The sequence below is a fragment of the Bos taurus genome, chromosome 2 (assembly GCF_002263795.3).
Source record: "Bos taurus isolate L1 Dominette 01449 registration number 42190680 breed Hereford chromosome 2, ARS-UCD2.0, whole genome shotgun sequence".
Lineage (NCBI taxonomy): Eukaryota > Metazoa > Chordata > Mammalia > Artiodactyla > Bovidae > Bos > Bos taurus.
This window is the reverse complement of record NC_037329.1, coordinates 121306083-121325179: the sequence shown is the minus strand read 5'-3', so window position 1 is coordinate 121325179 and position 19097 is coordinate 121306083. Positions and strand designations below refer to the sequence as shown.

The following is a 19097-nucleotide window of genomic DNA, read 5'->3' as shown; positions in this document are numbered from 1 at the left end:
TGATTAGACAGACTTTTGTCAGCGAAGTACTATCTCTGCTTTTTAATATGCCTTCTAGATTTGTCATAGCTTTTCTTCCAAGGAGCAAGTGTCTTTTAATTTCATGGCTGAAGTCACCATCTGCAGTGATTTTGGAGCCCAAGAAAATAAAGTCTGTCACTGTTTCCATTTCCATTGTTTCCCCATCTATTTGCCATGAAGTGATGGAACTGGATGCCATGATCGTTTTTTGGATGTTGAATCTTAAACCAGCTTTTTCACTCTCACTCTTTCACCTTCATCAAGAGGCTCTTTAGTTCCTCTTCGCTTTCTGCCATTAGGGTGATGTCATCTGCATATCTGAAGTTATTGATATTTCTCCCCTGACAATCTTGATTCCAGCTTGTGCTTCATCCAGCCCGGCATTTTGCATGATGTACTCTGCACATAAGTTAAATAAGCAGGGTGACAATATACAGTCTTGACATACTCCTTTCCCAATGTGGAACCAGTCCGTTGTTCTGTCTGGTTCTAACTATTGCTTCTTGTCGTGATCTGAATACAGGTTTCTAAGGAGGCAGGTCAGGTGGTCTGGTATTCCCATCTCTTTAAGAATTTTCCAGTTTGTTGTGATCCACACAGTCAAAGGCTTTGGCGTAGTCAATGAAGCACAAGTAGATGTTTTTCTGAAACTCTCTTGCTTTTTCTAGGATCCAATGGTTGTTGGCAATTTGATCTCTGGTTCCTCTGCCTTTTTGTAAATCCAGCTTGAACATCTGAAAACTCTTGGTTCACATACTGTTGAAACCTAGCTTGGAGAATTTTGAGCATTACTTTGGTAGCATGTGAGATGAGTTCAGTTGCACAGTAGTTTGAACATTCTTTGGCATTGCCTTTCTTTGGGATTGGAATGAAAACTGACCTTTTCCAGTCCTGTGGTCACTGATGAGTTTTCCAAATTTGCTGGCATATTGAGTGCAGCACTTTAACAGCATCATCTTTTATGTATTTTATATGAATATATATATGCATTCATTCATTATCTCCCAGCTCCCCACCTCTTTCTCTCCTCCATTTCTGACAAAGCTTCCACCATTTTGCAAGGGATTGTAGCTTCTCTCTTAAACTGATAGGCAGTGAAAGGGTTTTTTGGATTGTCCTCACATAACCAATATCATCACCTTAATTCAAATGGAGACGTGAAGTCGAGTGAAAGGGACAACTTAATAAATACGGAGATGCTCCTCCCATCTTACTCCATTCACTCTATAAAAGGTCAGTTTCTCTTTAAATGCAAATTACCTACTGCGAGCTCAGCTTCCACCCATTCCTTTTCCCTTGTTGGAGAGAGCTGAGGGCGGAGGGAACTCGCACGGAAGCATCACTCCAGACCCTAAATCTTCAGGTTAGTTTCCCCCTTGGGGGTGGGTGCAGAGGCGGAATGACGCTGATCTCTCGCTTCATTTCGGATCCTGGCTCCCGAGCTGAGAGATCTTTTTGGCACGCGACTTTAGAGACTGATTGTGGAAAATAGATCCCAGGTCGCCGCCACGCATTCCTGGGGAGCTGGGGCTCCCGCTGTAATTCTTCTCTCGCGTCTCTAATTGGACTAAGCTGCTGCTGGGCCACGCATTTGACGCGCTTGTTTCCCCAGCACCACACCCCCTCAGTGCCAGCCGGCTTCGTGCCGTTTTAAATGCTTATGCCCCAGGCGCCACCCCAGAGTGCGGAGTCGGGCTTAGTGGTGGAACCTGGAAGTAAGCAGCTTGGGGAAACCCCGTAAAGGGCCTCCAGACCTCAGGCCGAAGGACCTCCGCGGACCTGGAAGCCGAGGGGGCGGGCCGGGAGGGAGGCCGAGCGGTGCGAGCTTCGGCGCAGCCTTTGTTGGAGGCCCAGGCTGCCGGCTGCCCTGCCGGACCACCCGGCCCTCTCTGACTACAGCTGCAGTCAAGAGGGGACTTCCCGACTGGGGAGGGTGAAGCAGCTGGAAGTCTGTCCCAGGGAACTAACGGGAGTCTCCAGGTGTTTACCGTTGGGGGTGGGGTGGAAGAGAGGATGCCAAGTGTCTAAGTGCGGGGACTGAGCCCTGCCAGCTCAACCATTGATGCCCATCCTCTAGGGGTTCGACATGGGGTCTTCCCAGGTGATCCCATGCACGTTTTGATCCCCTTCCATGCTGAGGTCCGTCAGGGTCTGTCCAGGCAGTTGCTGAATAGAACTGGAGTCTAATTAAAACACCCCTAATCCCCAGCTGGGCTCCTGCCAGCTCACATCCACCTAGACTCCCCCTACATTTCATCCGCCGGCTCCACCCCCTCCGCTACGGGGACTGGAAACCCCGGGAGCAGCTGCAGCTGAGAATAGTGTCTGGTCCACTCCTTTCAGGCAAGACCTAGGTTTCAGGCTAAGGCTCGAGGGCAGAGGGGACCTGGATTGGGCCACAGGTCTTTCAACTACACAGCTGTGATCTCAGCAGTAGGTGCTGGCACCTGGCCTTGCCCACACTGGAGTAATGGGGGGATAGTTAGAAGGTCCTGGGGCCATCCTTTGCAGTTCTCAGGGATAGCTGGAGGGAGGGATGGCTTTGCCGACACCATCTCAGCGGGGCCGCCTCCCTCCCAGGGCCTGAGGCCTAGCCAGCCTCCAATGGAGGACAAGAAGAAGAAAAGGAGTCCCAAGCCCTGTTTGACCCAGCCAGCCCAGCCCCCAGGCACACTACGCAGGGTCCCAGTGCCCACCAGCCACAGTGGCTCCTTGGCCCTGGGACTCCCTCATCTGCCATCCCCCAAACAGCGGACCAAGTTCAAGAGGTAGGTACAGATGGGAAGTAGGGCAAGGAGGGAGGGACCCTAACTCTGGCCTGAGCCCTGTGGGCAGCAAGGTAAAGGGGGGCTTAGCCTATAATTACTAAGCAGGAATCCATGCCTTCCCTGGGGCTCCCCCTCCCTCCACTGGCCCCTGAGAATTCAGACCCAGTCCCTACTTTCAGGTGTGTTGGGAAAAGACCAGGTGGGTCACAGGGCTCACCCAGTGTGATGATGCACCTCAGAGCAGGGAGTGAGCAGACTTCTAGGAGGTGAGTCAGAGAAGGCTGTTGGGCACACTGGAGACAGAGACTGTTCTAAGCTGAGGGGCCTGCCTGCCAGAAGTATGGAAGAAAAATATTGCCTGCAAGGTTCCAGGAATCACAAAGTGGTTTGGTGGTCCCGGAGTGTCATGGGGCAGGAAATGGTGAGGGGATACAAAAAGTAAACAATTTGAATTCTCCACTTAATTTTTTTAATGATTGAAAACTTGCCTCCTACCCTGTAATGTGTCTACCCTATAGGTGTTGCCACTAAACACGCATTCCTCCTCTGATTACTATGTTTCCCTGTGCCTTTGACACCACCTGCCTAAGAGGCACGTTTGGACACGGCCAAGTGAGCGTAGCTGAAGCCCAGGGCTGGGACAGAAATAGTAGGAAGTACAGTTGGAGAGGCATGGAGGCCAAGCTGGGACGGTCGTTCAGTGTTCTCCTGTGGGCAATGGAACATTCAAAAAATGGTTTTTATATACAAGAGGGACAGAAAAATGTTTTTGGGAGCGGTAAAATGGCTCTCATGGCACTAAGGAAGTAACTGTCCCCAAATTCACTGAAGACCAGTAAGGCCAAGTGATCACAGGAGGAATGAGTGAGGGCTCAGACAGGAACCCAAGAGCCCTGCTCCAGGCGTGCTTCTGGCTGTACCACTGGAAGAAAATGACTTCTTCTGACCTCTCACCCTCACCCCTCTTCATCCACTTGCTTCCCTTAATGCATCCGAGTGCCCCAGACAGGGTCAGAAGAACAAATATCCACTTACGTTGATGGGTAGATAGAAAGATGAATTAGTGCATAGACAGATGGCACAAAAGACCTGGGGTACCTGGCTTCCCCCACCCTGTGACCATGGCCACGCCCACTCACCCAGGGTAGGCAAGGAGAAGTGCCGCCCCGTGCTGGCAGGAGGTGCAGGCGGCTCTGCAGGCACGCCCCTGCAGCACTCTTTCCTGACCGAGGTGACCGACGTCTATGAAATGGAAGGGGGGCTGCTGAACCTGCTCAACGACTTCCACTCAGGCCGGCTGCAGGCCTTCGGTGAGTCCTGGAGGTGGGGCTGGAGGGCTGGGTCTCTGGGGGGCGAGACTGGGACCGTGGTCCCAAGCTTGCTCCCAGAGCTGACAGGTGCTGTCCAGGGAAGGAATGCTCCTTTGAGCAGTTGGAGCACGTGCGGGAGATGCAGGAGAAGCTGGCCCGGCTGCACTTCAGCCTAGATGTGTGTGGAGAGGAGGAAGATGAGGAGGAAGAGGACGACGGGGTGACTGACGGGCTGCCTGAGGAGCAGAAGAAGACGATGGCTGACCGCAACCTGGACCAGCTGCTTAGCAATGTGGGTCAGGGCTGGGGGCTTTGGCTCCTGAGGGCATCAGGGGGTGGGCACCATGCTTCCAAGACCATTCCTGGCCCCTAGGTGAAAAAGTGGGGGTGCATGGAGGCAAAAGCTCTGGGCCTCTCAATGCCCACCAGAAGCTGAGCCCCAGAACATCCAGAATTTGGCCTGGTGCCCCTCCTTACAGAAACCCCCCTTTCTCTTTCTGTTGACAGCTGGAAGATCTTAGTAATTCTATGTATCCTTTCTAGGGGACTTGACAGTGGGTGTCCTCCCCTCCCAGATATAAAATCAGCTTCCGCCTCCCCACCACCCTGCAGGAATATTTACAGATAACCAATGTCCTCACCCCTTTCAGTCCTACAGAATTAGCGCCAAACTCCCCCTACCCTGGTAGAGGTGCAGAAACAATTCCCCAAATGTTAGGTGAAAGAAGAGTGGTTGCAGGGACTATGTTCTACATACTTATCAAAATATTTTTAGGCCACTTTAGCTTACACCAATCTATGACAAAGCTTGTCTGATGTCTCCCTATTCTTTCAGCACTAAACAATTATTTTTACTGATTGGATTATCTCCCATCTAGTCCTAACAGAAGTAGTGCACACACACCTGCATGATCTAAACCAGAAGTGAGGGGGTAAGGCACCTGGCAAGAGGGACCAGCAAGGGCTGCAACCCTAGATCACGGACCACCCGAGTCCCTGACCCCCGCCCCTTTGCACAGTTGGGGAAACTAAGCTTGTGCAGGCTGGGACAATAGGGCTGGAAGGACCTGGGGTCCAGAGCATCACAGTCCTTGACCCGCACAGACAGAAGCTGCACCTGGCCGAGAACGCCGAGCCGGAGGAGCCGTCAGCTGTGTAGGTGTAAGACCCAGGCCTTGACTGTCCCTTCTCATTTCCTTCAAACTGTGACTTTCTTACAGACTTGAGTGGGTGTTTCGCCGCCCCCCCAGGTGCTATGGGAGAGGGGGGCACTGAATGGAATTAAACCAGAAGGAAAGAAAGCGGTCTGTGTCTTCTTTCATTGCGCCTTTTACTCGTCAGGGGCGCCCGGGCCCCAGCTCTCGCAGGGACGCCCCTGCGCAACACAGTTCTGGTTTGGGAGGTCCCGCTCGGGGAGTTAGATTCTCCGGGGCTGCTCGGGGTGTGTAGGAACAGCACCCGCTCACGCGGGGTCCTGGCCGGAACCCAAAGGAGGCCGCGGAGACGGCGGGGCGGGGCCTGAGCCTGTCGGCCCGCGCCGCAGGCCGGTGACGCACTGCGCAGGCGCCGGGCGGGTCAGTTTGCGCCCGGATGGAGCGGGAGCGGTTGGTTCTGAAGGTGACGGCGCTGCAGGTACGGGGCGGGAGGCATGCCTGTGATTTCCCTCTACGGGTTCTCAGACTGGGTGGGACCTATGGACCAGATGAGGCTCTCACGTCTAGTAACCTGCCCGCGTGCCCATGTCCGAAGCTACTGACCCACCCCACCGGCCTGAAGAATGTGGGGACCCCACGGATCCTCGGAGAAGGCAGTTTTCCAGTATTCTTGCCTGGAAAATCCCATGGACGGAGAAGCCTGGTAGGCTGCAGTCCGTGGGGTTGCTAAGAGTAGGACACGACTGAAGTGACTTAGCAGCAGCAGCACGGATGCTCACGCGTCCCCCACCCCCACCCCCACTGCCACCACAAGCTCCTACGGGATCAGGGAAAGGGTGGGAAGGGCCTTCAGTCGAAGAATTGTGCTGGATCCAGGCCAGCACACTCCCTCGAATCCCCGGAGCCCCAACGCACAGTGTCACCTGTCCTTTCCCCGGGGCCGGGTCCCCTCTTGCAGTCACGCAATAACCTCTCCAGGGAGCGTTCCCCAAGATATCCCCATGTTGCAGTGATAAGGGTTTTCTCTCCCCTCGTTCTCCACACCAGGCCTGCATCCGGGGCTTCTTGGTCCGACGCCAGTTCCAGAGTCTTCGAGGTGAATATGAAGCTATTGTACAAGAGATCGAGGGTGATCTGGGCACGCTTCAGTGGACTGAGGGCTGGATTCCCAGGCCCCGATTTCTCCCAAAGGTACTACACACCCTAGAGGTAAAAAATAAAGAGGGACCTGGGCAAGGGCATTCCACATTACCTGCCAATAAGCGTTCCTCAATGGAAAAGGGAACAGACTCACCTCCTCACACCCCAATCCTTAGTCCTCATCAATTGGTATGCTAAATCAGAATGTCCAGATCCTTGGAGGGTTTAGCCTTGGGGCTCTCACACCCTTGATTTCTCAGAAGGCAAAATCCTGTCAGACCTGGAAAGCCACTGGAGAGAGGGCACCAAATCCAGAGCAGGAACTATGGAGCCGCTTCGCATGTAAAGAAACTGAGAAAGAGACCATCCGGGAGGATATGATACTGAAGAAGTCAGGAGAGAGCTTCACAAACGCCAGCAGTCTTCCCTGCAGAGATGCCAGTGCCTGGTCTCAGGATGAGCAGAGCAGGAGGACCGGGAAACCGAGCCAAGAGACCAGAGACGTGTCAAGGATGAACGACCCAGGTACACCTCTACCTAGATCAGGGCAGGCCTCCCATCTGAAAAGTGAAGGCTTGTGCTAGATAAGCTGCATCCCTTTCTTCCCTCCTTCTGGTTGGGGGCGACTTATGGGTGCATAGGGGAAAGGTGCCAGGGTCTAAGGACTAGGCCAGTGCCCAGTGCCTGTCCCCTCAAGGCTTTCTCCCTTCGTTCTCCTTCACAGAAGCTGCAGGTCCAGGACTGTTCCACAGCCAGACTGAGCTCCAGGAGCTCCAGAACCACCGCAGCCACTTGGCCATGGAGCTGCTGTGGCTACAACAGGCCATCAATAGCCGTAAGGAGGTAGGCACTAATTTGGAGCCTTTTTTGCACATTTAAAGCCAAGGGTGGGGGTGAGGGAAAAGCCTCCTGCCAGACCCAAGCAGTCCTGCCTGGTACAGTGTCTCTTCTTTTCTCTAACAGTACCTAGTTCTCAAACAAACACTGAGATCCCCAGAAGTGAACCAGAACAGACATGAGCCCAGTTTATGCCAAGATCATGGGGGACAGAGCTGTGAAAAAGCTGGATCACAACCAGGCCCACCACTGGAAGACCAGCCCTACAGAGGCAGGACCCCTGGAGAGCCAGGCCATGTGGATGCCTCCTGCTGGAGGCTCAGATCACAAGCCCACAAATTCCCAGAAGGACTGGCCACTCCAGATAAAATAACTGCTGGGGCCAAGTACAGGGACCCATCCTACAGATGGCCTGGACCACAGCTGCCCACACTGTCGGAATACCAGGCCACAGGGAAGAGGCTCACCAAAGAGCTGGACTGTGGAGAAGAGATCTCTGGAGAGACCTGCCTGCAGCTGACAACACTTCTAGAGGATGAAAGCCACAAAGAGCTCAAATCTAAGGGCTCCTGTCCTGGAAAGGCCAGGACACAGCTGCCCACACTCCATAAGGACCCAAACATTGAAGACAACTCTCCCAGGGGGCCATGCCCAAAAGAGCTTGATTGGCAAAGAGCTGTGCCGCAAGAGTTGGGCGTCTCAGAGGACCATGTCACCTGGGATGGGTCTTTGGCAGAGCATGGTGGCCTGGATCTCTGGAAGAATAAACCACCCAAGGGCCAGACCCCCAGTGATAAAAGCTCCATAGAGAGAAGCCCCAGTGAATCTAGCCACGAAGGATGGCAAAACCAGAGGGCTGTACCATTTAGGTCAAGGCCACCTGAGAAACTGTCCACAGGGTCAGGCCACACAGGAGAGGATCACTGGAGGGGCAGACAGTGGAAAACAGGACCAGCAGGCTAGACCCTGGGGAACCAGGGAGGACCAGGTTCCAAAGGGTGATGCTATGAAAGGGCAGTGAGGGAGACAGGACCTCATCCTAGTTCCCTGGTTCCAGTTGTGCCTCCTGCCCCTGCTCCTGGGTGTTGGTGGCTAGTGAGGCCAAGAGAAGCTGGAGCACAGAGCTGGCACCAGTAGAGGGAGAAGGCAGGACGCTACTTTCATCCTCTGCCTGTGGCTCAGCCCATATTTGGGGATAGGGAGCAACCTGGGGCAAGTCAAGCTGGAGAATAAAGGTTGAGAATAAATAAAGATGGAGAATAAAGGTTTTTGTTAGATTCTGAGCCTGGTTGTATTTTATCTTCTGCCCCTGGTCAGGACAAGCTTCTGGGACCTCCTGTTCACTTCCTGCTGACATGGGGCATCCTCTCCAGAGCTGGCTGAGAGCCACAGCCCAGGAGCAGACTAGCATTCTTGGGGAACAGCCCCCCAAAGCTGTTGGGCTACAGAGTGGCAGGGAGGCTCTGAGAATCCCTGCCCCAACCCAGTACTAAACATCTGTGTTTCAGTGTGATCTCTGCCACTGCCCCTCTCACTGAGTCCCGGCTCTTCCTTCATACCTAATGACCAGACCCACCCTACTGTGAGGCCCCACCAAGAGCAGACTGGATGAGACCCTGAATGCAGACAGATGCTCCTATGGAGGCTCTCCCTGCCTTCCTGGGTGAAAAGGCAGGACTCCACCTCTGATTGGCATTGCTCCCAACCCTGTCTTAGTTGCCTGGCAACAGCTCTGCGTCTCTAGCCAGGGACACACAATGGCCAGTGGCAGTCCAGCAGCCAAGAGGGTAGTGGTGTACCAGAACGGGGACCCCTTCTCCCCAGGCCGCCAGCTGGTGGTGACTCAACGCCGCTTCCCCACCCTGGAGACCTTCCTCTGTGAGGTGACATCAGCTGTGCGGGCCCCAGTGGCCGTGCGTGCTCTCTACACCCCTTATGGCCACCCTGTCACCGACCTGGCAGACCTGCAGAACGGAGGGCTGTATGTGGCTGCTGGCTTCGAACATTTCCACAAGCTCCCGTGAGTGGGCTGAGGGTGGTCAAAAGCCTGGGGAGGGAGGTAATAGCAACAGCAGCAGTTCAGTACTGACTATGTAGACATTAGCAGTCCTGTGAGGTGGGTGGTCTTATCCCCAGTCTTTGGAAGGGTAAATCAAGATAGTCCTAAGCTGCCCAGGAGTAGACAACACAGGTGAGCCACTGTTCAAGTCAAGAGTCTGACACATGATCACGCCTATCCAGCCAGGACCAAACCACGGTAAGAGCAACATTCTCATGCTAGTTGAGCCCCCGTTTCCAAAGGCTCTTCCTGATGGGATCCTTATCACCCCCATCACCACCACCACCAAATACTCTAAATCTATCCATAGACATCCCGTGTTCTCCAGTAGGCTGGGACCACCCTTTACAGGGTGTAGCTGTGCTTTCCAAGATGGGAGACTTCAGTGTCTGAGCTTCCAACTCAGATCTGGCTTCCAGGTCTTCTTTCACTCTCAGCTGAGAGGTTGCTCGCTGTAACCTAAGGAGCCAGGAGTTGGGGAGCTAGACAGACTTAGAATCTGGACTTGGTCACTTCCGTGTTACTTTGGGAGTCCTTGTTCTGTCTCATACAAAATGAGATGAAACCACATACCCTGCGAAGGAGAACATTTCTCTGAGATACAGGAGGATTTAGACCTTTAATTATGTGGTTTGTGCCCTGGACTGGATGTGCAGCCTGATATACGCAGGGCCTAAGGCAGGTTCAAGTGTCAGCATCTGTTTCTGGACTGAGGTGACTTGAGACTGTTTCACTGGGAAGGGAGACCTGGTGAGCTGGGCCCCAGCCCCCTCCTCTGGCAGCTGCTGGGCTGCTGAGGTCCCCTGGCTCCCCAAGATGACCTGTGACCTCTCTGTCCTTTCAGCTATTTACCCCCTGCAGGGAAGGATCCAGGTGGGAAGAGCAGCAGATTGGCAGTGAGTCCTGGGGCAGGCCAGCCCCTAGCCCTCTGTTCTCCCCCTCCTCTGGGATGGCTCCCACTTTGGTCTGGGAGGTCAGGGGCCCCAGAAGCAGCTGGATCTGCCTGTCTCCACACCTACTCTGGAGCCAGCTGCTACCCTTTCCAGGGTGCAGGATTTCAAAATGCTGTTCCCTGTGCCTTTCGCAACCTTTTATCTCCAGGCTGTGGTCCTCAGAGGAAAGAGGACGCTATAAAACAGAGGGATGGGAGGGGGTTAAGAATGTGACTTAGAGAGGTAGAAGCACCCTATGGTAAAAGCTGTGACCAGTCTCACGCTCCTTATCCCCTCTTCCGCCCCAGTCTGGTTCCTTTCCCTCACCCTACCCACCTTAGACTGACCTACCCCTGACCAAAGGCCTCAATGCGTTCCTGATCTGGGGACCTGATGGGTTTCAGGGTCTTCCGGTGACTCGGCAGCTATGTGATGGGGCCCTTGGACGGCAGCTACCTGCTGGTTCCCCCTGCTATATCCAGTAAGTGCCCGTGTTGGGGAGGCGGGGGCATAGATTTTTGTTTCAGTGAGGCCAAGGAAAAGTAGGTGGATTTGTTCCAGGAGCCCGTGCACTGGGTCTCAGACTGTCTTCTGGCCCCGGTGCCATCCTTCATCCTCTCACATGGATGCTCACATCCCCTTACCAGGCTGCTCTTTGTCCCAGTGTGTTCAGGAATGGGGACCTGTTAAGTCCTCCGTTCAGCCTGAAGCTGTCCCAGGCTGCCAGCGAGGACTGGGAAGCAGTGTTGAAGCTCCTGAAGGAGAAGGTGAAATTACAGAGCGGGGCTGTGCGCAAGTGAGTCTGGGAACTGCGGAAACCTGAATGTCCCCAAAGGGAGCCGCCCCACTGGTTCTGGCCTTCCTAGAGGATGAAAAGGCCAAAGGAAAGCATGTTTCCCCAAAGGGGACTTCTTTCTGTGCCAGAGGGAGAGGCCCTTCCGGCCCAGCCCTTGGAGCCAGGGTGGAGCCTGGGGGACTGGCCCTGGTGCCCGGAGAGCTGCTCCCCAGCAGGGCCAGGCACCTTGGAAGAGCTGTACCCACCCCCTCACAGTCTGCTGACTATCAAGACCCACCTTGTTCACTGGCCCTTATGTACTCACCTCTCTCTCCCAGGCTCTGCACCCTGGACGGGCTCCCACTGTCAGCAAGGGAGGCTCTGGTGAGCGGCCATTACTACGTGGCCGTTGGAGAGGATGAGTTCAAGGCCCTCCCCTATCTGGAGCTGCTGGTGCCCAGTCGCTCACTGCCCAGGGGCTGCTGGTATGTATATATGAGGGGAGGGGCGGCAGGTTAGAGCAAAGGAAGCCACCCTGACTCCATGTCCTGCTCTGCCCGCTATAAGCCTTCTCTTTTTTCATTGCAGGCGTCCCCCAGGTCCAAAGTCCAGGCCCCACCAGCAGGTGGTAGGTGACCCAGGGTGTTGTGGGGGGCGGGAAAGAAGGAAGTGACTAGCTTCCTGCTGAGGCTCTGACCTTATTGTACTGTATCCTCTCAATAATTTTGTGAAATAAAGATTGTTATTCCCATTTTCCAGAGGAGAGGCTGAAGTTCAGAGGAGTGAAGTGATTTGTTCAGGGTAACACAGTTACTGACAGCAGCCAGACCAGAACCAGGTCTGAAAGCCAGCTTATCTGGGCTCTGTGAAGATCTTCGGGACTCTGAGTTGCTGGACCTGATGCCAGATTGGATGCTGGGAAAATCAGTATATCTGGCATAGCAGGGTCCAAAATGCTTATCAGCTTCCCATCTTATCCCAGGCCTGAGCCCTCCCAAGAGATGAGCCAGCGAGTTGAGGGTAGGAGGATACAACCTGATTTCACTGGTCATTTAGAACACCAGACATCATCTACTATGTCCCTGGATAAAGCAGCCTGATGGAAGAGGGAGCAGGGAGGGAAGATGCAGGCTATGAAGATGGATGGCTTCTCCTCTCCCAGGCTGCCAAAGGCATCAGAGGCATTCACACCTGGACTGGGAGTGGAGAAGGTAAGGACAGCCTACAACCATGGCTCACGCTCAGTGTTCCCTCCTCAGGCCCAGGGCCACAGAGCACAGGCAAGCCGGTTCTCTCCAAACGAAGCCAGACAAATTGAGCCATCTGCTTTCTATGCCAGACCCCAACGAGCTATTGAGCCAAGAAGCATGCTCCCCACGCTCTCATTTCCATCAGGTGAGGGGACCCCAGAATTCAAGGCCTTCTCAGCCAGCCTCTGACAGTGACATGGGATGGTGCCTGCTGGGGATGACACAGGAGGGTGAGGGAGTTCCATGGTCCAGAGCTGGTCTTGACTTCAGCACAACTGTCTCCTGCTCCCTCGTGTGCATAGCCAGTCCTTTGCCTTTTCATGGGGACCTGGCTTATGAAAAGAAGCATGTGAAAACTCGAAGCCATGAATTTCAGGGGTGGGATTTGGAAGGGTTGGGGATGGGGGCCAAAAGCCTGCCCCTGAACTAACCTCCATCCTCTGCGGTCATGAACGAGGCTCAGGGCTGGGGAGAGGGCTGATAAAGTCTAAGGAAAGAATGTTGAGGGCTTCTCAGCCTCGGCGTTGGTCTCTTGCCTTCCACGTCAGGAACCAAGGGAGTGTATAGGGCTCCCCACCCAAGGAAGGAGACGGCAGGGGCCCGGGAAGTAGCAGATGATGAAGACACCCAGACAGAGGAGCCCTTGGATCAGGTGGGCCGGGGCTGGAAGCTGTGTGTTGGCTTTTGTTTTGTTTGTATGGTTTTTTTTTTTGCTGTACCCTGCGGCATGTGGGATCTTAGTTCCCCAGCCAGGGATCAAACCTGCACCCACTGCATTGGAAGCCAGGGAAGTCCCTGGAAGCCATATGTTGGGACAGGAGTTCTGAGCTGGAAACCAGCAGCCCTGGGTTGCAGGAACAATTCTCCCTTGTGACTGTGAACAAATCTAACCTTCTCAGAGCCCGAGTTCCTATGTTAAATGAGATGGTGGATCCAGATTTCTGGTCTCTTCCTTTCCTGGGGTTGGGAAACCCCAGGCTAAAGGCTGGAGGCTGGACTGGGGTGCTTAATGGCTCCGTTCTGTGTGGCCTTCTTCCTCCTTCAGCGGATAGCACAGATTGTGGAAGAGGCGCTGTTCCTGGAAAAACAGCCTGGGGCTGGGGCGGCTATCTCAGCCTGATGCCTGCTCCACCATCTTGAGATCCAGCAGCTCCAGCCAGGAACTGGGGACCTTCACTCTGTAGTCACCTTTTATCCTCAGCCTCCAGCAGCCTGTTCTCAAGGAACCAGCGTCTCCTCTGGGCTCACAGGGTATGATGCAACCCCTTCAGTCCGGCTCTGCTGCTCATAAACCTACACCCCAGTCTTCTTTCCTTTTGGAGCAGAGAAGCCCCAGCTACAGAGGCTGTTTCCTTATGAGAGTCTCTGGCCAGAGAAAGGAGTAGCCAGCTGGGTTTGGGGGAGAGACCACAAACATGGGAGCGGGTCTGTCACAATAAAAGAATACTTACTAATCTCCATCTGTTTACTACAGATTTATTACAGACAACTGACTTAGCGACTCAACAACAACTGCTCACCCAGCATCGCTCCACATGCTGGAGTTGGGCAGTGCCGGGGCCCACGGGCATTTGAGGGGGGCAGGCAGTTGAGGATTTACGCCCACCTCACGGGAGGGACAGGGAGGCTAACAGCCAGCTCCTCTCCCGCACATCATCTGCCATTCTTACGCACTTTCCCCAGTTCCCCCCTCAGCCAGCGAAGGCTGAGCCCTGGAGGCCTCCTGTTTGCATTTCTGGCTCAGAGGCTATAGCTGGCCTTCTCCTTGCAGCTGGGGTTCTACAGTCCACCACCCAGCTGCTGGGATAGTCCAGGTCAGGCCATAGTAACAGTGACAGGTCTGGGGACCTGACGTGACAGCAGAGAGGGTGCTGCTGGGGCACGAGGGCTGCTGAGGATGAGGGTGAAGTCGCTTGTGCTAAATCTGAGTGGTTGAACAGCATGTGAAAGTTACAAAACCCTTTCACTCTTGTTCTCTTATTACGATCCATGAGGTAGTTATTATCTCAGGAGGTGAGGAAGCTGAGGCTGGGCCTGGGGCTGGGGGTGGGAGGCCTAAGTCCCAGGCTCACTGCCTCTACCTCATGGCCCAAGGGTTTCCTGGAGATAGCAGAGCTGGAGGTGGCCTTGGTTCACTCAAAGTGCAGACGGTTGCCCTTGGGTCTTGGTCACTGAGCTTGTGATGCAGAGTGTAATTCCTGCCACGGTGAGCACCATGCCAGCAAATGCTCCTGGGATAATGGGTAGAAATTGAGGAGCTCTGAGACTAGCCATGCCAGTAGGAGCTAACGCAGGGCTGAGGGAAGGGCTCAGATGGGAACTACCCAGGGGAAGGCAACCCTGATGGCAACAAGGAGGCAGGAGAGCTACAGAGGAAAGGGCAGGATGAGGGAAGAGCCTCTCCTCACCTGGTCACAGGAAACGGCTCTGGAAAAAACTAACCCAGGGTGTCAAAGTCCAAGTAGCGGCTTCCCGAATTTGCAGTGTCCTGACTTACGTTTTCCACCAATATCTTCTCCAAGGACCTTCCCAACAATCAGTGTAAAGATGATGGCCAGAGAGTTACTGATGGGCACAGCTAGGGTCAGATCTGAGTGATCAGAATGAAAAGAATCTCTGAGATGCAAAAAAAAAAAAGTCTTTCTAAGCACAAAACACTTTCATTACATCATCAAGACAGTTTTAAAAAAGGTGTCTCATGATCCCATTTTTCAGATAATGTCACAGCAAAGCTCAGGATTCAAACTCAGGTCTCCTGACTTCAAATTCAGTGCTCCCTCAGGATTCCAGCAAGAAGACCTAAACTACAAGGTCTGGGACCATCTTGGTTTGCTGGTAAGGATGAGGTCTTTGCACTCAAACAGAACTACTGTGATCTCAAGGACATCTGGACAGACAGGTACCCCAAAGCCAAAGGACACAGTAGCATGCGTGCAGTAACACCAAACACAAGCACACTTTATGTGCCAGCGCTTTGTGTACACATCGAATCAGTCTTCATAACAACAATGCAGGAAGCACATTAGCATCATTATGGAAACAAAGGCTCAAAGACACCACAGAAATGGAGGCAAATTGAGGATTTAAACCGAGGTCTGCCTGACTCTAAAGGTAGTAGAACTAAATGGATAAGGACGAAGCAAAACAGCAGGTGAAGCACATTTGTTTCTTTTCAGTTCGGACTTGGGCCTCATGGAATTATGTAAGAGAAAAAAACATCAGCAGCAGGAACAGGTACAGGACAGGCCCCACAGGGCTGGTTCTTAAGTAGAGGTCACCACAGTCCAGGATCTGTTGCTTCGTTTTGAAGCTCTGACTTCAATAAATGAAACTTAAAAAAGACTTAACGGAGTTAACAATACTCTTAACTTGAAATTTATTACACTTAAATTTTGTACATTTGAAGCTTTTTAAGAAGACAGATTTTATGTTGTGTTCTTAAAACACATACCAAATAAATAAATAAATAAATAAAACCAAAAAAACTAATGGATAAATCAGAAACTGAGTTACTTGTTTGCAAGACTCATAACTGCCGGGCAGGCTGTGCACGTTGGCTCCTCAGCACATTCTTTCCCAGCCCTCCCAGGCCTCACCTGTTCCAGGCAGAGGAGGAGAGAACCGCGCAGCTGCTCATCCCCTGCGAGGCACGGCCATGGCTGGTATTAGCCACCCAAGAAACTGACACAACTGCCACCTACTCAGAGCGCTTTCCTTAACCTTACACAACACAGAATGTAGTGGTTGCTAAAGACTGGTTTGCAACAGTAGATGGGAGAGGGAAGCAGCATAGTGTGAGGAAAGAATAGGACACTGGAGTGAGGCAGACCCAGGTTTCCCTACGTGATCTTGGCTAGATCAATCACTCTGAGCCTGTTCCCTACCTGAAAAACAGTGATAGCAAGACAACAGCATCATCTTACAAAAGGGTTGTTGTAAGATGAAATATGATAACATGTGTATATCCTTGCCTGAATGAATAGTGACCACTGTTCTGATTATTAGAATGGATACAGGCAGGGTAAGTGGTGAGATAAGAGGATCCTGAAATTCCAATTTGCTCAAAACTTGGTAAATGGCTAACTGCAGGCATTTTTCCAGAGCACTCAGTGTTCTGGGCAGCAGGGAGTGCCAGAGGCTTTCCAAGTTTGCTTTAAATGAAGTCTTATGAGAAGCCCAAAATGTAAAACAGATGAAAGTGGAGTGATGCTAGTTGAAGCTGACATGGCAGATGTGGAGGTGGGCCTAGCCTCTCCCATGACTTCTGAGGGGTTTCCCAGGGTTATTTGGGGTCCAAACTCCCCTCAAATCCCTGGGAGGGGGGGGCCCAGGTGAGACTTCAGGTGAGTTATAGCAAAGTTATAGCAAAAACTTCTGTTAGCAAAGTTCAAGAGCATGAACTTTAGTAATAGACGGCTTCACATGCTTCTGCACTGACATGCTGTGGGACTTAAGAGGTGAAATAAGTTGCCCAAAGTTTTGTAACTTCATTGCCTTGGTGGAGACAATCATGTCCATTTTATAAGGTTGAGCTGAGAATTTTTTTAAATGTGTAAAACTAGAACAGTATCTGATGCAGGGGAGGACGCACAATAGGGAAAAGAAATGTATCCTTATTGAGCTCCTCCAGTCCATCGTGCACCAGGTACTGCTCCGGATGCTTCTCAAAACTGAACTTAATTCTCTCAGTGCTATGAAGTCAACCATAAAAAATCAAGGTTCAAATAAGAGACTTGCCCAAGGTTAGGCAGGCAGTTAGCAGTGGAAGCAAGAGTGTCAAAGGCAGCCCTTGGGCAATTTGCTGTCGGTCCAGTGGTTAGGACTCTGTGCTTCCACTGCAGTGGGCCTGGGTTTGATCCCTGGTCAGGGAACTAAGATCCCATAAACTGCATGGTGCGCACACACACACACACTCAAAAACCCTCCACACGGCCAAAGGAACTTTCTTTCTCTGCTGCTGCACAAGATTGCCAGGCTTCAAACCAACCCTTTGCCTGGCAGCATACTCATAACCAACCCACCATACCCTACTGCCTAGAGAAGAGGGTGCAAATATGGAACCAGATCCCTCATTCATGGCAACAAGGTGTTTGAGACATTCCCTCCATCCTAAGCATAGCGGTTCTAAGCCAGAGACCCACCTGTTGACGCCAAGGTGAGGTAATAGAGAAGGGAGCCACACTGGTTGAGAGAAAAGGGCATCAGGTACTGGAAACAGAAGAAAACTGCAGTCAGTGTGATTGCTTAACTGAGCAGGGCTGCCTTCTTTGAGCTTTGAGATAAGCCTTTCCTTGGAGGGAGGGGTAGCTATGAGGGCCTAGGGCCCAAGTCATCTGAAAAGGACCCTTCCAGGGCAGAGGGAACATCACTGACTGAACCCCATGCCTTTGCCCTGAATGCCCTCCCCCTCAGCCCCGCTGGTTTCTATCCACCCCATCCTGCAAGTCCCTGAGTGCCAGTGTTCCTCTCTCCAAGAAACCTTCCCTCAGTCGCCTAGCTCCAGCCTCCCTCCTCTGAACTCACAAAGCAGTTTATCTGTACCTCACTCAAAGCCCTTAGCCCTGAGAGGCAGTTGTGTCTATGTCTTTCCCACCAGCCGAGCCTGGCAGCACTGAGCTCAGAAGTAGTACTCTAGATTCTCCCTTATCCCCCCCTCCCCAGGGCCAATTTGAGCCCTAAGCCCTCCCTCTGGAAAAGTCTGTTGGAAGGATCACCATAATAAAATATTAATAGCAGCTCAGGGCATCATAGACTTGAGACCTAATTATAATATGTATAAGGCCCACTGCTAAGTGCTTTATGTGCCTCACCTCACTTAACCCTCACAACTGCCCCATAAGACTGTTACCCTTATTATCCCCATTTTACAGAAGACTCTTGAGAGTCCCTTGGACTGCAAGGAGATCCAACCAGTCCATTCTAAAGGAGATCAGCCCTGGGTGTTCTTTGGAAGGAATGATGCTAAAGCTGAAACTCCAGTACTTTGGCCACCTCATGCGAGGAGTTGACTCACTGGAGAAGACTCTGATGCTGGGAGGGATTGGGGGCAGGAGGAGAAGGGGACGACAGAGGATGAGATGGCTGGATGGCATCACCGACTCGAAGGAGGTGAGTTTGAGTCAACTCCGGGAGATGGTGATGGACAGGGAGGCCTGGCCTGGCGTGCTGAGATTCATGGGGTCGCAAAGGGTCAGACACGACTGAGCGACTGAACTGAACTGAACTGACAGATGACGAAACTGAGACTCAAGGCAAACAAGACTCATACAAGAGCTTCTGGAGAGTAAGTGGTGGAGCGCAGATTCTGACCCTGATCTGTTTGACTCCAGAGACCAAATTCTTAGCCGCTACTCTCTACAGAGGGCTCATTCACAGACGCACCTCGGGATTCAAGAAGAGGGTTTTCATTTCCTGCAGCAACTGCCGGGCCCAGGTCCGCTCATGAACCTGCTGCAGGCGGGAGGAGGCCCGCTTCAGCAATGGCTGTGTGCCACCCCACAGAGCGGCCACCAGCACCAGAGCCAGCACCTGCCCTGGATGGAGATACGAGTGACATCCCCCGCCGCCCCACCGCACGGCCTTAGCCCTCCTCCGGCCTCCCATTCTCGCCCCGCCGCCCCGACATCCCTTCTTTGCTTTCCGACGCCCCGTGTGTGATTGGCGGGTAGGACAGGCCCCGCGAAGCCGGGGAGATGGATCCTGGAGCCCAGGTTCGGGTTTGTAGCAGGGGTCGGGGTTAGGTGGTGAGGGGGTGTAAGAAATGAACTTGGGATAGCGGTCTGGAAGCCAGGGCAGGGGCGGGGCCCGCTTACCCAGGGTCGCCGCCATGGCAACGCCGCTCCTCTCCTCTT

At 53.0% G+C, this 19097-nt stretch overlaps 4 protein-coding genes across 6 annotated transcripts; 3 read left to right on the top strand and 1 right to left on the bottom strand.

Moving 5' to 3' along the window:
- The first annotated feature begins 1293 nt into the window (after positions 1–1293).
- Positions 1294–5400, top strand: CCDC28B (coiled-coil domain containing 28B). 2 transcript variants are annotated; one of them, NM_001429140.1, is made up of 7 exons: positions 1294–1384; positions 2602–2789; positions 2969–3055; positions 3933–4099; positions 4198–4391; positions 4607–4629; positions 5204–5400. In NM_001429140.1, exons 2-7 carry the CDS (start codon positions 2626–2628, stop codon positions 5256–5258), a joined length of 690 nt encoding a protein of 229 aa, NP_001416069.1. In that variant the 5' UTR covers positions 1294–1384; positions 2602–2625; the 3' UTR covers positions 5259–5400. The 2 variants fall into 2 exon arrangements, with proteins under 2 accessions (NP_001416069.1, NP_001416070.1); NM_001429141.1 differs by lacking the exon at positions 2969–3055.
- A 564-nt stretch (positions 5401–5964) lies between these two features.
- IQCC (IQ motif containing C) lies at positions 5965–8512 on the top strand (the record flags this gene model as incomplete). Its single annotated transcript, NM_001024492.1, is given in 3 exon segments — positions 5965–6918; positions 7118–7236; positions 7357–8512. Coding segments are annotated over 3 exon segments (1290 nt in total). The 3' UTR covers positions 8194–8512.
- A 78-nt stretch (positions 8513–8590) lies between these two features.
- On the top strand, positions 8591–17393 carry DCDC2B (doublecortin domain containing 2B). Of its 2 annotated transcripts, XR_009497080.1 has the most exons (10): positions 8591–9250; positions 10134–10185; positions 10626–10702; positions 10886–11017; positions 11335–11481; positions 11585–11624; positions 12256–12391; positions 12795–12898; positions 13292–13497; positions 14962–17393. XR_009497080.1 is itself a non-coding variant. In NM_001192375.1 (9 exons), exons 1-9 carry the CDS (start codon positions 8988–8990, stop codon positions 13364–13366), a joined length of 1026 nt encoding a protein of 341 aa, NP_001179304.1. In that variant the 3' UTR covers positions 13367–13572. The 2 variants fall into 2 exon arrangements, 1 of the variants encoding a protein (NP_001179304.1); NM_001192375.1 differs by lacking the exon at positions 14962–17393 and having other exon boundaries at positions 8988–9250; positions 13292–13572.
- Positions 13707–19096, bottom strand: TMEM234 (transmembrane protein 234). The gene is made up of 5 exons (NM_001105654.2): positions 19059–19096; positions 18628–18779; positions 17388–17454; positions 14744–14836; positions 13707–14477 (listed from the first exon to the last, which is right to left on the bottom strand). Exons 1-5 carry the CDS (start codon positions 19072–19074, stop codon positions 14383–14385), a joined length of 423 nt encoding a protein of 140 aa, NP_001099124.1. The 5' UTR covers positions 19075–19096; the 3' UTR covers positions 13707–14382.
- Position 19097: the final 1 nt, after the last annotated feature.